The sequence below is a fragment of the Hippoglossus hippoglossus genome, chromosome 14 (assembly GCF_009819705.1).
Source record: "Hippoglossus hippoglossus isolate fHipHip1 chromosome 14, fHipHip1.pri, whole genome shotgun sequence".
Lineage (NCBI taxonomy): Eukaryota > Metazoa > Chordata > Actinopteri > Pleuronectiformes > Pleuronectidae > Hippoglossus > Hippoglossus hippoglossus.
Window position 1 is genome coordinate 17,583,783 of NC_047164.1, and position 14,478 is coordinate 17,598,260.

Consider the following 14,478-nt stretch of genomic DNA (forward strand, 5'->3'; position numbering starts at 1 on the left):
CGATCAGGAAAGCTGCAGCTGAAAAAAAGATGCTGAAAAGTGGTTCATATCACCGCAGTTCTCAGATCGCTACACCGGCCTCTTGTCTGTCAAAGAGTTTACTTCAAAATCCGGCAAAAGCATATTTTGAACATCATACGTTATGAACCATCCAGACAACACAGGTCATCTGGAACAGGTCTGCTTTCTGTCCCCAGAGTCAAAACTGAACAAGGAGAATCAGCGTTCAGTTTCTTTGCTCCACTTGTGGAACAAAATCCCAGACAACTGCAGGTCCGCTGCTCCTAGTTCTTTTAAATCAATACTAAAGGCTTTCCTGTTTGCCACGGTCTTTTATTCAATCAAATAATCAGTCAAGTCATTTTAACTCTTTTATTTCTTATTTCGTTTTATGTTGCTTTTACAATTTGTCATGGTGCCTTTTATATTGTATGTAAAGCACTTTGAATTGCTTCGTGGTTGAAGTGTGCACTCCAGATAAACTTGCCTTGCCTTACATCCCACATCCAACATATCGCATGCAATGATGGCACTTGGGTGGCCTGCTCCTTTTTGCCAGACCAGGGCCACAAGTAAGCCATAGCAAAACTGCATGTCGACCTAAGGTGACACCATTTAACGCATAAGCCACTTTTCGGACTACACCTTGCCTTGAGCACCCCATGTTTGCCGAAAAAGGCCCACATTTGCTTTGTGATATTTGAGTCACATTTGCTATTTTACAAGTGGGCCACTTTAGGCTCACATCTAGTATGCTATCTGGGATGCTAGCTACCTTAGTGCTGTGTGTATTATTTTATGTCTTTTTTTTCATTGGCGATAAAGTCACTCAAATAACTCATGTGTGATATGGATTCCTTTATACTCCACATTCTTTATAATTATAAATAATAATATATTTCATATATTTTTTACATTTCATGATAAACATAGAGTAATTGTACATAACATATGCCTGACAATGAAACATCAGCCATATCAATAATTTGACCCTTACCACATCCACTTTTATTTCTCAATGTAATGAATGTGATGTAATGCAAGTGATGTTCAAAACAAACACAGAGCCCTAAAATCCCGACGGTTCTTGAACGCAGCATTACCGCAGCATTTCCAGCAGAGCTGCACGATCAGGCGACGAGGAAGCGAAATAACAAGAGTGACGGTGACCCAGCAGCCAAGTGAGGATGTGGCCCACACACGACGCACCCTGCTGCAGTGAGACTGTGTCAGTGCTAAAATATGAAGACATTTTGTCAATAATCACCAGGGACTACTGCATGATTTGATCCGAGCCACATGGTAACAGTGCTGCAGATTTATGGGTGTGTTAGTGAGGGATTATTCGGTTAATTGATCAAAAAAAGTGGTTGGGGTCATATTCATACAATATGACCCCAGGTGGTTGGGGTCATATTCAAGCACAACGAGAACAAGAGGGCTCAGACTCATTGACATAAATAAGCTTTATACTTCCTTTAATTAATACAAGACCTGCACTGGGGAGCACATGTTTGAATATTTAACAAAATGTTTTCCAGAATCTTTCAAGTCACCTTTTCTGTAGATTCCTAAATGCGTTCTCCTCACAACCTGCCATTTTTGGCAAAGAGAGATATAGTCCAGATTGTTCAGTAGCTAATGAAAGATCTCTGTCTGAAATATGTACAACATGCCCTTTTTAATTTGACTGTATGTACAAATCACTGCAGTGTATGTATAACCTCCTTTTTATGCGAATGATGACTTCTTAACTAACCAGACAGATGGGGGTGAAAGGTTGTTGGTACATATTTATTCTGTTTGGAGGCTGTATAATGTGACTTGTGTTCTTTTGTTGGACTTCATGTCCTGTTTTTTGGATCTACCAGTGTGAAATAGGGCCAAGTGAGAGCTGCACAAACAGCTGAGCCCCACTGATCTCCATTATGAAACACAGGGTAATCAAGGGTGAGGGGAAACTGTTCTAGCCAGGACACGACCTCTGGTATTCGGTATAAGCTCACAGTTTCCTGAGGAGACTCCAGAGGGAGCAAGCTCGCATGTTCCATAATTCTTCTCTCATGAGAAAGGTCAACAAAACAAAATCCTGGCTTCATCGTCATCTCTACTGCTCGTGCTGAAACCCATCCTTATATATAATAGCCATCGCTTTGGAAATTACTCTTGATCTATTTTAAAATGTAGTTCCAGGAACATTTCCTCAACAGCTAAAACAAAAGCAGATCACACACAAACAGCATGACTTGATCTGCCCTCCTCGTACTCAGTGTCATGTTGCATTCTCACGTCCACCAGGATTAGCTGCAGCATAATATCCCTGGGGTGGACTACCATGCCCAAAAACTGACATTATAACACACCTATGTTGTAGGTTAAAGCAATAACCTTTAGAGAAAAAGAGCGGACGACTGAGGCCTGAGTGGCGAGAGCGGGACACAAGACTCCCAGGAGAAGAGAGGCAGATAAAGGGAATGTCATTGCTAACTGCTAAGCTAAAGTAACCAGAAGATATGAACAGTGTGTGAATAATTGAACAGTCGATGAAGTTGCTACAATAAGACAGTGCTATAAGGTTGCTTGGATTTAAAGGTACAGCGAGGGCCTGCCTCCCCAGAAAAATAAAATCCCTAATCTACATTTGTGCGCTGTAAGATGTTTAGTGAGAAATGTGTGAATTAACAGTACACAAGCACCTGGTTAGATGTGAGCTTGAATGATCCATACTGCAATCTGTGAATACAGAACACCTTCTATGTTCCATCATTTCGTTGTGTTGGATTTGAATCATAGAACATTTTCTCAAACGATAAATCAACATAAGGAAAAGTTATTTGATGTAATATCATATTTGCACCACACAACCACATTGTGACACTAATCAAGCTACAGGTTTGTGTTGTTGTTGTTAAACTGAGCCTATAGGTTTCACTGTAGTTACCAAAGAACATCTGTATCTAAGGTAATCAGGCCTACATTGTTTGAATGTGATCAGGTCAATCTATTGTCATGATCAAAGACCCACTGAGTTCAACAAAGGTTTTGTGGCAACTTCAAGATCATTCACTCCACCCACAAACAAACAGCACTGTAGAGTTATTTCTATTTTTAATGCCAGTCAAAGTTACTCATTACACGGACTAAGTAGAGGACAACGGTGAAGTTGGAAAGATAATCACAGACTCAAACTTCAAATATAAACTAGGGCTACGTTGTAGCACTGACGGGCCCGAGCACACGCATTTCGAAGCCTGTTGCGGTCGGTGGAGAGAGCGATCAATGACCAAGCAGCTCACGTCTCCGCGTTGCATGCGTTTTGCGCACTGCGGCAAGGATAAACGCCCTGGGACAAGTTCATCAAAGTAAAAATGTGAAAAATGGCCAAAATGGCCACTAAAGTCCCTCCCTCAAACTACATTTGTGTAACAAACACCGAAGTTATAGTAATTTCGTGTGTCACGGCGAGTTGATGAACTTTGACGCCACGCCACTATTATGGCGTTTGACGAAAAGTCACAGTAATCTTATGCCTACATTATCAATGTCTTGAGACCCATTTGATACAGTTTGACATGGCTGCGGGCAGTGGGTGAGGAGGAATACCTCCAAGTGTAAGTCGTTCCAAAAACAAGACATTTCCTGTTGCCACAAGGGGGCGCTGTGATTTTAAGTCATGATTTCTGTGCAGATGTCATCAGGCCGGGACTCTTGTCTTACATGTCTAGTTTGGACTCGATTGGACCATGTATGTCCAAGATACAGAACCTTGTGTTTTGATGGCGTGTAATCAAACTTTGACGACATGCCACGGTCACACCATGTGACAAAAAATCGATCTTTGAGTTAGTTTTTATCTCCGTCTTGTTGTGATGACACTCATCTCAATTTGAAGTTGATCTGATGAAAGCCCTGGGACAAGTTCTTCAAAGTAAAAATGTGGAATATGGCCAAAATGGCCACTAAATGCAAAATGGCGGGCTTCCTGTTGCATTTTTCACAATGCACCACTAGACCTTTTTGTGCGTCTGGTCATGATACACAGGTGTCCCGATTTTTGTGAAGATCGGTGAAAGCTAACTGAGGGGCTTTTCCTTAGATGGCGCTGTTGAGCCATTTTGCCACGCCCATTTCAAATTACTCCAGAATACAATTACTTTTTGGGGTTTTGAATTCCCTGCAAACTTTGGTAACAATTTGAGCATGTCTAGGCCGTGAAAAAGCCCCAAAAGGGAAATACAAATCCTTCGAAATACAATAGGGCCTCCCACCGGAGGTGCTCGGGCCCTAATAACTCATAAGCGAAATGTTGAATCACAAAGAAAGCCAGCAAACAGGTTTTGGTATGGTTTTAAGGATCTATACTCTGAGCTGGAGAGACAGGTTTCTGTGCAGCAGGCTGTGCCCAGGGACCGTCTACAAAGTGCAATACAAAAAAGAAATGCTACAATAACTACTCTCATACAGTGTGATGTCCCCAAAATCCGCTAACGTAAACAAAACAAAAAAAGCATAGCCGCTGTTTGAATTTTAAGATTGGGGTTATTAATGGCTAACTGTTATTCTGAAAAAATATATTTCCCCACTGGCATTTTTGGCTTTTGACACTGGAGGGTTCAGAGAGCTGAAGCAACACAAACTGCGTCTGCTGAATAGGAGGCGCTGTTCAATCCTCGTAATAATATTCATCCTGAGGGATTTAAACAGAAGTAGTAAGCTCTGAGTACAGGTGTTCAAACTGCATTTAGGACACATTTGAAATCCAATCACTCAGATAGGAGGTGGCCACATTCATTTAGCTTTGTGAACCCTAATGCATGCTGGGCCATATTGAAGGAGTTCCCACCACACACACACACACACACACACACACACACACACACACACACACACACACACACCTGTAAACTCAGAATTGGTAAAACCAACCATTGTGGTTTTTGTGAAAATAAATGTATTTGTATGTGTTTGCATACAGAGCGGTTCACCGCTGCATTTTATTGGCAATTTTTGGGAAATTACTCTTGATCTATTTTAAAATGTAGTTCCAGGAACATTTCCTCAACAGCTAAAACAAAAGCAGATCACACACAAACAGCATGACTTGATCTGCCCTCCTCGTACTCAGTGTCATGTTGCATTCTCACGTCCACCAGGATTAGCTGCAGCATAATATCCCTGGGGTGGACTACTATGCCCAAAAACTGACATTATAACACACCTATGTTGTAGGTTAAAGCAATAACCTTTAGAGAAAAAGAGTGGGCGACTGAGGCCTGAGTGGCGAGAGCGGGACACAAGACTCCCAGGAGAAGAGAGGCAGATAAAGGGAATGTCATTGCTAACTGCTAAGCTAAAGTAACCAGAAGATATGAACAGTGTGTGAATAATTGAACAATCGATGAAGTTGCTACGATAAGACAGTGCTATAAGGTTGCTTGGATTTAAAGGTACAGCGAGGGCCTGCCTCCCCAGAAAAATAAAATCCCTAATCTACATTTGTGCGCTGTAAGATGTTTAGTGAGAATGTTCAGGTGTGAACAGCGCTGTCCACTTGTGAGCAGGTCTCTTAGGACAGTTGTTACCAGCCAGTGTGAACAGGGCTGTGGAGACACACTCCATTATCTGGTGTGAACTCATGAACTGAGCTGTCCATCTATGATTGGATCACCTGAGGTGGATCATTACAGGGAAAATGACACTACAAAAGCGTTGCTACAAACAACTAGAGAGAATAGATTCAGGAACTTTTGTTATTAGGCAAGCCCAACAAAATTATGAAAGGTGTCATCCTCAAATCACGTTGTGGCTGTTATAAAGATTTCCAAAGGAAATCTACGAATATGAAAACTAAGCGACTGTAAATTTAAAAATAATTAAATACAGTTCTTCAATTTAATATCAGTTGACATAAGTCGTGGGTACTCCTGTATCCTAAATTTCCCTTGTGGTCAATAAAGTATCTATCTGTCTGTCTGTCTATCTATCTATCTATCTATTTATCTAGCTGGAGGAGCCCAGCCCAAACCGCCCCCCTCACCATGTGCGACTCCCCAGTTAAAACAGTGGAGTCTTTCAGATTCCTGGGGACCATAATTGCACAGGACCTGAGGTGGGCTGAGAACATCACCACCATCACCAAGAAGGCCCAGCAGAGGATGTTCTTCCTGCGGCAACTGAAGAAATTCAACATGCCGCAGAAAGTGATGGTCGAGTTCTACACGGCCATCATTGAGTCCATCCTCACTGCATCAATCACCGTCTGGTTCGCTGCCTCCACTGCCAAGGACAAGGGCAGACTGCAGCGGATCATTCGGTCAGCTGAGAAGGTCATCGGCTGTGACCTGCCGGCTCTCCTACACCTGTTCCACTCCAGGACCAGGAAGAGAGCAGGCAAGATCATTGCTGATCCTTCCCATCCCGGCCACCACCTATTCCAGAGACTCCCATCTGGAAAAAGGTTCCGGGCCATCAAGACCAAAACCTCGCGCCACCTGAACAGTTTTTTCCCCATGGCAGTGGGGCTCACAAACAAGCCCCCTGCATCACACTGACTCTGCCCCCCCCCCCGCCGCACATAACTTATATATTGTTGGCACTATCCGGAACCAATCACTGCACCTTAGCACCGCACGTGCCTATTGTTTTTTCTGTATATATTGTTGTTTTATGTCTGATTTGTTGTTATGTCCAAATGCACCAACCACACCAAGGCAATTTCCTGTATATGTAAATATACTTGGCAATAAAAAGAATTCTGATTCTGATTCTGATCTATCTATCAATCATTTACGGTGTTGCACTTTGTGGACGGTCCCTGCGCAACTCGGGTCACAGTTTAACATGAAGGCATTTCAGTCTCTGCAGCTCTGAGGAAGGTTCGTGACTGAGAAAGAAAGTTATCCTCAAGAACTTCTCTTCTTTACTCTGATCGAAAGGAGTTGTACCAACACCAAAGAAGAGAGGCACCTCCATCTCTATCGTCAAGAGGAGGAGGGGATCCACACGCGCATCAAACTGCTCCACCGGTGCCCCAGACGGTCCGAGCTGTCATCAAACCGCCTCACAGGAGGAACTGTGCAGAGTTCAGCGGTCAATCTCAGTTCATGATGTAACAAGCTGAGAGGCTGCACTGAAGCCTGGAGAGCAAATACAACTTTTCCTTGGAACGATCGTTTCCGCGTCCGCAGGTTGAATCTGGAGTATATACTCTGATCCTCTGTGCTATATTCTCTGTGTGTGCACAGTTCTGTACTCGGGATGTTCGTGTGGCTGCAGAGGAAGCTGCAGACTCAGCTGCTGTCTGCTCTCAGAAACACACGGGCGCCATTGAGGCTCAAGCTGCAGACCCGCGCCTGTGCAGCGACCTCCTCAGCTCTTCACTTGCACAGCGACCACCTCGGTGAGTGTGGTGTCCTTGTGTTAAGGCTTGCTAGATGTAAACGTGCACGTGAGGCCAACTTTGCACAAACAAATCCGTGTTAACACCTTTTGTACGGGTCCGCCAGTGGTCAGCTATGAGGGCACCCGGATGCGACTGAACTTCGTGTGGCTGCGGGACCACTGCCGCTCCGCCTCGTCCTACAACTCCAAAACCAACCAGAGGAACCTGGACACCGGCAGCATAGAGCTCAACATCCGCCCTGCCACTACAGCAGTGGAGGGGGGTCACCTCGTCCTCACGTGTAAGTCTGAGGGGAGCTGGAAAGCACAAGGGCTGCAAAGCTTTGTCAAGTTAAAGATTATTCAAAATAAATCCATTGTAATGAGACACAGTTCTAAATTCACTACAAACGTCTGGGTGACAAAGCAAGATACCTTGGCCCAAGAGACCCCGGGGTCACTGCATGTCACTGGGTGGATTTTTGATCCCTTGCATTTGTTTGACGAAGTATCCCATCATAATTTAAGGTGGATCCTGCATCATTGCATTATCCTTTAGACTGACTCTGCATTCCAAACTATTGTGTGCTTACATGGCGCATGCTTTCAAATAAATCCTGTTTCATCAAATATCCCCAAACTAAGAAAACAGAAACCACAGGGCCGCTTGGTGTGTTTGGCTAACACAGTTTTAATATTTGAACTAATCTGACGCTGCATTTGCAACACTATCAATAAGTGTCTTTGAAAAACGACGTGACATTTACGTCATATTGCATCTGACAGGAGTGAGCAGGGACCGTATGTACACTTGTACTACTCCTGAAGATACTATGACCTACACTGTAAAAGGTGTGACTGGGGTTAAATAATATTTACTGAATAACTTTTACATGATGAAACAGAGTGTGTAGTTTTGACTGACATTTAGCTTTTTCTCATTGTGATCTGTTGACCAAACTTAAGTTAACTGTTGCACTAAAAAGGCACGATATTGAGTTAGCTCTAAATAAATTGAGGCCACACAGAGACATCTAATAATAATGAGTACATTTAAAACTGAAATTCAAAGTGTTGAATGTAGAGATAAATAAGAATATCACTGTAATTGTGTTGAACTAAGCAACCATATGCTAAAATACAAGTTAGAATAAGGACTTTAGTCAATCCAAATCCATTTCACCCAGATTAGTAGTGACTCTAAATTAACTTCTTGCAGATAATTGTTAAATCTAAATGAAATTCACCCATTTAGTCGGTAAATCTAAATTAATTTCACGTGGATAAATGGTCAATCTAAAGTAAGTTCACCCAAAATATGAGTAAATCTAAATTAATAGGACTCTAAATAACTAATGATAATTAGTAAATGTAAATATGCTTTCCTTGTGAAATTCATTGTGATTTACCTAATCTTACAAATGTTTTGGTTTAGATTTAGTTAATTTACTTATATTTATAATACTTTTTAATTAAATTTGTAGCATTTAAAATCAATTATATTACGTCATTTTGTTGCTATCATTTTTTTAAGTAACCAATGGTTGCAATTTTTACAGTGTAAATTGTGAAGTGAAGCGGAATTTTCCTCCAGGTCCTGATGACATTTTACTGTGCGAAGATTCACTGTGTTGGCAGGTGATCCTTTGGGTGTTGTCAGTGTTGTCAGTAACCATAACACCATGATTCACACTTTTATGTAATGTGTGATTATCGACCTTTATCCACAACTAGACAATTGAAACACCTTAAAATGGCTTTGTGCAAGTTTCAACTATTGCTACACAGCCAAGGTTAATGTTAACAAATCTTTAGTGACCAATGTAGCAGAAAATAGAAAGGTAAGCATCCAACTTCATTCCTATCCTCACCGAGAACTAGCGTCAGAGGTGGATAGTAACACCAGTGTTAATTATTTTCTTCTATGAAGTTTGCATGCTAACCAGCAAGCATCAGCCTGAGTGGCCCGTCTTGTCACTTTGATAGTCGGTCACTATAATGTCCACTCTGCTCTGAACAAGTAGTGCTGCTCAGAGGACGTATTATAGCTGGCTCTCGTGTAAATGAAATGATGGCTCAAGTTCTTTGCCAGCTTCCCCTCGACAAGAAACAGGCAGGGTAACCTGACATATAGGCACTTTTAACAGGCAAAGCCAGCAGCTATACAATACTTGTATTCTTTTTAAGTTGAAGTATAGGGTATTTGATGTTTGATGTTGGGTGCACCTGTGATTCTCAGGGCTAATTGTATGAACAAGGTTATAGTAGGACCTGTGAAGACAATGGCTTCCTCTGTTTTGGCCTGCGTTGTGCCTAATGCAACATTGTCACATGGTAAGGAGCTACCTGAACGAGTAAGAAACCAGAATGTGAGGCTTAACAAAGATCGGAGGGGGGTCAAGGACATCAGTAGACTTAAGTCCTTGCACACATGGCTATACCATAAACAAACAAGAATCAGCTGGAGGCAAGAGACTGAACAGGTCTGTCTTAAAAATGAGAGTGGGATTGTACTGATATGGGCCTTCCATGGGTGTAAAAGGTGATCCCAAGAAGCATTTATGACCTATAGCCTAGTATGTCCCTTGAATTGGATCCAACAGAAAACCTATGGACTGTTTTAAAGTGGAAGCTCAAGCAACAAAAACAAAAACCCCATCGGCTGAAAATAATTATTTGAGAAGAAAGACAACGTCTCCCTTCAGATTTCTGCAAGACCGGAGTCATCCATGCCCTGAAGCATCAGACTGGAATATCATTTATGAAGTGTGGACTTACTTTTATTGCAAATTAATTGTTTTACAACGTTTAAATAGGCAAACATCCCAGATTCTTTTTAGATAAATTGGCTTCATCATTTTACAGATGTTGACTTAGGGTGTACTCACTTTTGCTATATACTGTACATGCTGCTCATTTAATGTATTCTATTCTTAATTAGACTTTCTATCGTACACAAAGAAAACTGTTTTTTTAATTTCTTGTGGCATTGTGTCCATTAACACTGCTTAATTCATAATATTTAGGGACACAGCCTAACCCCACCCAAGTAGTGTCTGAAAAGGCAGATTAATGGTTCTCTTGGGTCTGAGCTACTGTTGTAGCCCAGGTGACAGAAGCTGCAGGATTCTCCTTTCAAATGATAACATGTGCTACACACGATGCAGCACAGCACCCCCCCCCCCCCCCCCCCCCTCCCCCCTCCTCTCCTTAATCACCCAGATGGTGCAGACACCCAAAGCTCCTGAGCTGTTCCCCCAAGAGGCCCCAGCAGACAGAGTTGAACTAGCTTAAGTACAAAATAGCTGGAGCCATCCCTTATTCTGTCTCCACCAGGAGCCTGCTGCGGCACACGGAGGCAAAGCAGCCATGAGGGATTTAGCTGCCGCCTTTCAAAGTAAGAGGAGTAAATGGTCCCTCAGCAGCCAGGTGTGGAAAAGGAAACAGGTGCCGCAGTGTTCCTTGCCAGTGAATTTAAGTTGCTTCTCACTAAGCGCTCACTCTCACACTTGCCCTGCCCTGTGACCCCTCAGTTTTTAAACTGTGTGACCCCTCCACCGAGCTGGGTCAGCCCCGACATGAGCAGGAAGATATAGTGCTGGAACATTCTGAAAATGAGAAGCGCTACATAGGAAGTAATATACTCATTATCACAAGTTTAGGGTTAGGGTTGATACCATATGAGCGCATTCAGAGTCAGACAGCTTTGGAAAGTCCATGCTTTTGGTCCATGGGCACCAGTTTGGCTTATATATTCATCATCGGGCTCTATGAATTATTCTCTGAAAAGTCAACAAACATGTAAAAAAAAAAAAAAGTTTAAGAAAGTGGGGAGAAAATTCAAGCATCTGCACAAACATTTAATGTGTTCTCCCTTGACCAGTACTACATCCTTCCACCAAGTTTTGTGGCAATCCATCTGCTAGTTTGTGTTATCTTGCTAACGCACAAACACAAACAAACAAAGGTTACAAAAAACATTGAACTGTGTGTCCTTGGTGGTCTGGTCTGGTAGTGTAGTTGCCTGCTCTGCCATGTTGGGGATGCAATCTTGCTCTGTAAACTTTTAACTTATCAGTATTTTAGGTGTGGTTTGATAATATTGAACAATATATATCCAAGTTAAGGTCGGCACGGTGGTGCTGTGGTTAAGCACAGTTGCCTCACAGGAAGACGGTTCTTGAATCAGCTGGAGTCTGTCTGGGTGGAGTTCTCCCTGTGTTTACCTTGGTTTTCGCTGTGCTCCAGCTTCCTCCCACAGTCCAAAGACATGTTAGTTGGGATTAGCTTGAATGGAGATTCTAAATTGCTCATTGGTGTGACTGTGGGCGTGAATGGTTGTCTCTGGCGACCTGTCCAGGATGTACTTCAGTCAACTGGGATTGGCTCCGGCCCCCCTTTCAAAAATACTGTATGTTGACAAGCACATTGTGATTCTGCTTTAAACTTCCATTAAAAAAAACTAATGAAGACCAGTCGAAAGCACAGTTTTTACTGCAACTAATATTTTCCATGTCTGCTTCCCAGGGCGTGATGGTCATGTGTCCAAGTACAGCCTGAGCTGGTTAGCTCAGAACAGCTATGAGAGGAAGAAGCAGAGCACTGTCCAGCCTCGCATCCTTTGGAACTCAGACGTCTACAAAAACAAAAACGTACCATCAGCCAAGTGGGAGAAGTTTATGAGCTGTGATGACGAACTGAAGAAGTTTCTTCAGAACTATCTTCTGTACGGGATCGCGTTTGTAGATGATGTCCCAGCCACAGTGGAGGCCACGGAGGCTGTTTCCAAGAGGGTCAGTCTTATCAGGTATGCAATGCCTCTTTCTGCCTCTGCTACAGTGAAGCTCTTTCACCTGCAAAAGACATTCAGCATTAGCCAAACGCAGCATTTACAGGGTTGTACACTTATTCCTTAAACAGAGAGACCACGTATGGAGGAATGTGGAGCTTTACTTCTGACCATTCCAGAGGAGACAGCGCCTACAGCCAGCTGGCCCTGGATCGCCACACTGACACCTCCTATTTTCAGGAGCCATGCGGGTAAGTGCACAAGTGATGGACTGATGTGGGGTTTCAAAACAGCCTCAAGTAAAAGGTTTTTTTTCGTGATGCACTGACATTTGAACCAAACAAAGTTCATCTTTCAGTAGTTTTTAAGACTCCTCGTTTATTCATCGTTTTTGCAGAATACAGGTTTTCCACTGCCTAAAGCACGAGGGCACTGGGGGAAGGACACTACTTGTAGATGGGTTCTACGCTGCGGAGAAATTACGGCAGCGGTCGCCTGAAAACTTTGAGCTGCTTTCCTGTGTGCCTATCGAACACAAGTACATTGAAAACACTGACAACCACCGAAACCACATGAACGGCATCGGCCCTGTGCTAAACGTCTATCCTTGGAACGATGAAGTTTACCTGATCAGGTATGTCTGTGCTTAAATGTGATGTCATACTCACATTTGAGCAGCAGCAAATTATCAGACATTGTATTACAAGATTCATGTTTGTCTTCAAATCCCACCTAATTAGCAAGTAAAGCACATTTGTCCTCTTTTTTTTATTCAGTGTAGTATTTCTCTTTTCCACCATTTTATCCACATTTGTAACTTACCATGACATTGTATTTCTTTTCAAAATGGTGTCTTCTTGGTTACAAATATGTGGCTGTTTGCATTCGGGGGACATTTTCTCCAACCTAGAAAAACCCATCTAGTTTTTTTCTTTTTTTTAAAATATTCAAGTCGGTTAGATTTAGACAACAAAACAACTTTGGTTTAATAAAAAGATGGTTTGCGTAAATCTGATCTTTTCAAAATGTTAGAACTACCAGTTGTTAACTATTTGTGCCAGAATCTCATGTGACTCATGGATGTTTTCCAGGAGAGGCTAAAATCTGGGAGCAAACAGCTTCTGCCTTAAAAGTTATGTGGCTTCATTAACTGTGGCCATGCAACAAGTATGAGATTATCACACGAGATTTAAATAATATTACTTTTGATCTTTAGAAGTCTCCTCGTTTAGTTATTGCATTGCTTTCCTGAAATATATAAATTTGGTTTGGAAACTTTGTAATGACTTTCTTTCTCATTTAGTTTTTTTAAAGGAATATTCAGTAATTAAGGATTTAAACTTTTCTTTTGACAGATACAACAACTATGACCGTTCAGTGATTAACACAGTCCCCCATGAGGTTGTCCAGAGATGGTATGCTGCACATCGAGAGTTGACAACAGAACTAAGGCGGCCAGAGAACGAGCTGTGGGTGAAACTGACTCCAGGGAAAGTAAGAAAGTCACATTATATTAAATTCCGTCTTAAAAAAAAAAAAACTGTCAGTCTCACTCATTAAATATGGAGTTTAAGGACTTTGGAGTGTAAACAGAGAGATATAAGTTGAAATGCAATTCACTCTAATCTGATAATCGCACCCTCTCTCTTCTTGATTAGGTGGTTTTCATAGACAACTGGCGAGTCATGCATGGGAGGGAGTCATTCACCGGCTTGAGGCAGCTGTGTGGGTGTTATCTGACCAGGGATGATGTCCTCAGTGCAGCACGTGGCTTTGACCTGCAGGCCTGATCCTGGACATGATCGTTGCTTCACTTCTGTGCCTTGTTGTTTTGCTTTTTTAATATAAGATTACTCAGGTCTGCACTTCAGAGAAATCACAACAGTCTAAGTCTGTCCGATTGGGCAAAGGGTATGATATGTAAGGTAATGTAAATTTTGTGCAGGAACGAGGAATGACCCTGAGAAGAGCCCATTCAGTTTCAATTCCGAATCTGACCAGGGAGCAGATCCAGGAATAGTTTTTCATTTTCTCCAACATTGTGTGAGTTAAGGCATTTGTTGATTTTGTTAAGACTAAAATCTATGTTTTTCTTTGTGTGTGTGTCTGTGAAGATGGCAATGAAACTGAACTCTAAACAAATGCAGTATGTTAGACAGGGGTGGGGGCAGGGGCAGTTTGGGCTGAATATGCGGGAGAATGTGTGGCCTTCACATAGTGACTTTTAGAAGCCGTTGCTGGCTGGTTTTAATCTTGAAGTTGGTTAGTGTGTGTGTGTGTGTGCGTCACATCGCAGTTCAGTCTCGCAC

The 14,478-nt window shown here is 42.3% G+C and overlaps 1 protein-coding gene across 3 annotated transcripts; it reads left to right on the top strand.

Moving 5' to 3' along the window:
* Positions 1 to 6,889: 6,889 nt before the first annotated feature.
* On the top strand, positions 6,890 to 14,213 carry tmlhe (trimethyllysine hydroxylase, epsilon). 3 transcript variants are annotated; one of them, XR_004616111.1, is made up of 8 exons: positions 6,890 to 7,399; positions 7,506 to 7,682; positions 11,908 to 12,187; positions 12,301 to 12,420; positions 12,567 to 12,803; positions 13,525 to 13,663; positions 13,828 to 14,080; positions 14,122 to 14,163. XR_004616111.1 is itself a non-coding variant. In XM_034607212.1 (8 exons), exons 2-8 carry the CDS (start codon positions 7,258 to 7,260, stop codon positions 13,957 to 13,959), a joined length of 1,227 nt encoding a protein of 408 aa, XP_034463103.1. In that variant the 5' UTR covers positions 6,890 to 7,089; positions 7,245 to 7,257; the 3' UTR covers positions 13,960 to 14,213. The 3 variants fall into 3 exon arrangements, 2 of the variants coding, with proteins under 2 accessions (XP_034463103.1, XP_034463105.1); XM_034607212.1 differs by having other exon boundaries at positions 6,890 to 7,089; positions 7,245 to 7,399; positions 13,828 to 14,213; XM_034607214.1 differs by having other exon boundaries at positions 6,896 to 6,979; positions 7,245 to 7,399; positions 13,828 to 14,213.
* Positions 14,214 to 14,478: the final 265 nt, after the last annotated feature.

Bases quoted from the DNA above. Each gene is read 5' to 3' on its own strand.
- tmlhe (XM_034607212.1), top strand. From the start codon at position 7,258: ATGTTCGTGTGGCTGCAGAGGAAGCTGCAGACTCAGCTGCTGTCTGCT. The intron at 7,400-7,505 runs GTGAGTGTGGTG...CGGGTCCGCCAG, and splicing joins CTTGCACAGCGACCACCTCG to TGGTCAGCTATGAGGGCACC. The intron at 12,421-12,566 runs GTAAGTGCACAA...TCGTTTTTGCAG, and splicing joins TATTTTCAGGAGCCATGCGG to AATACAGGTTTTCCACTGCC.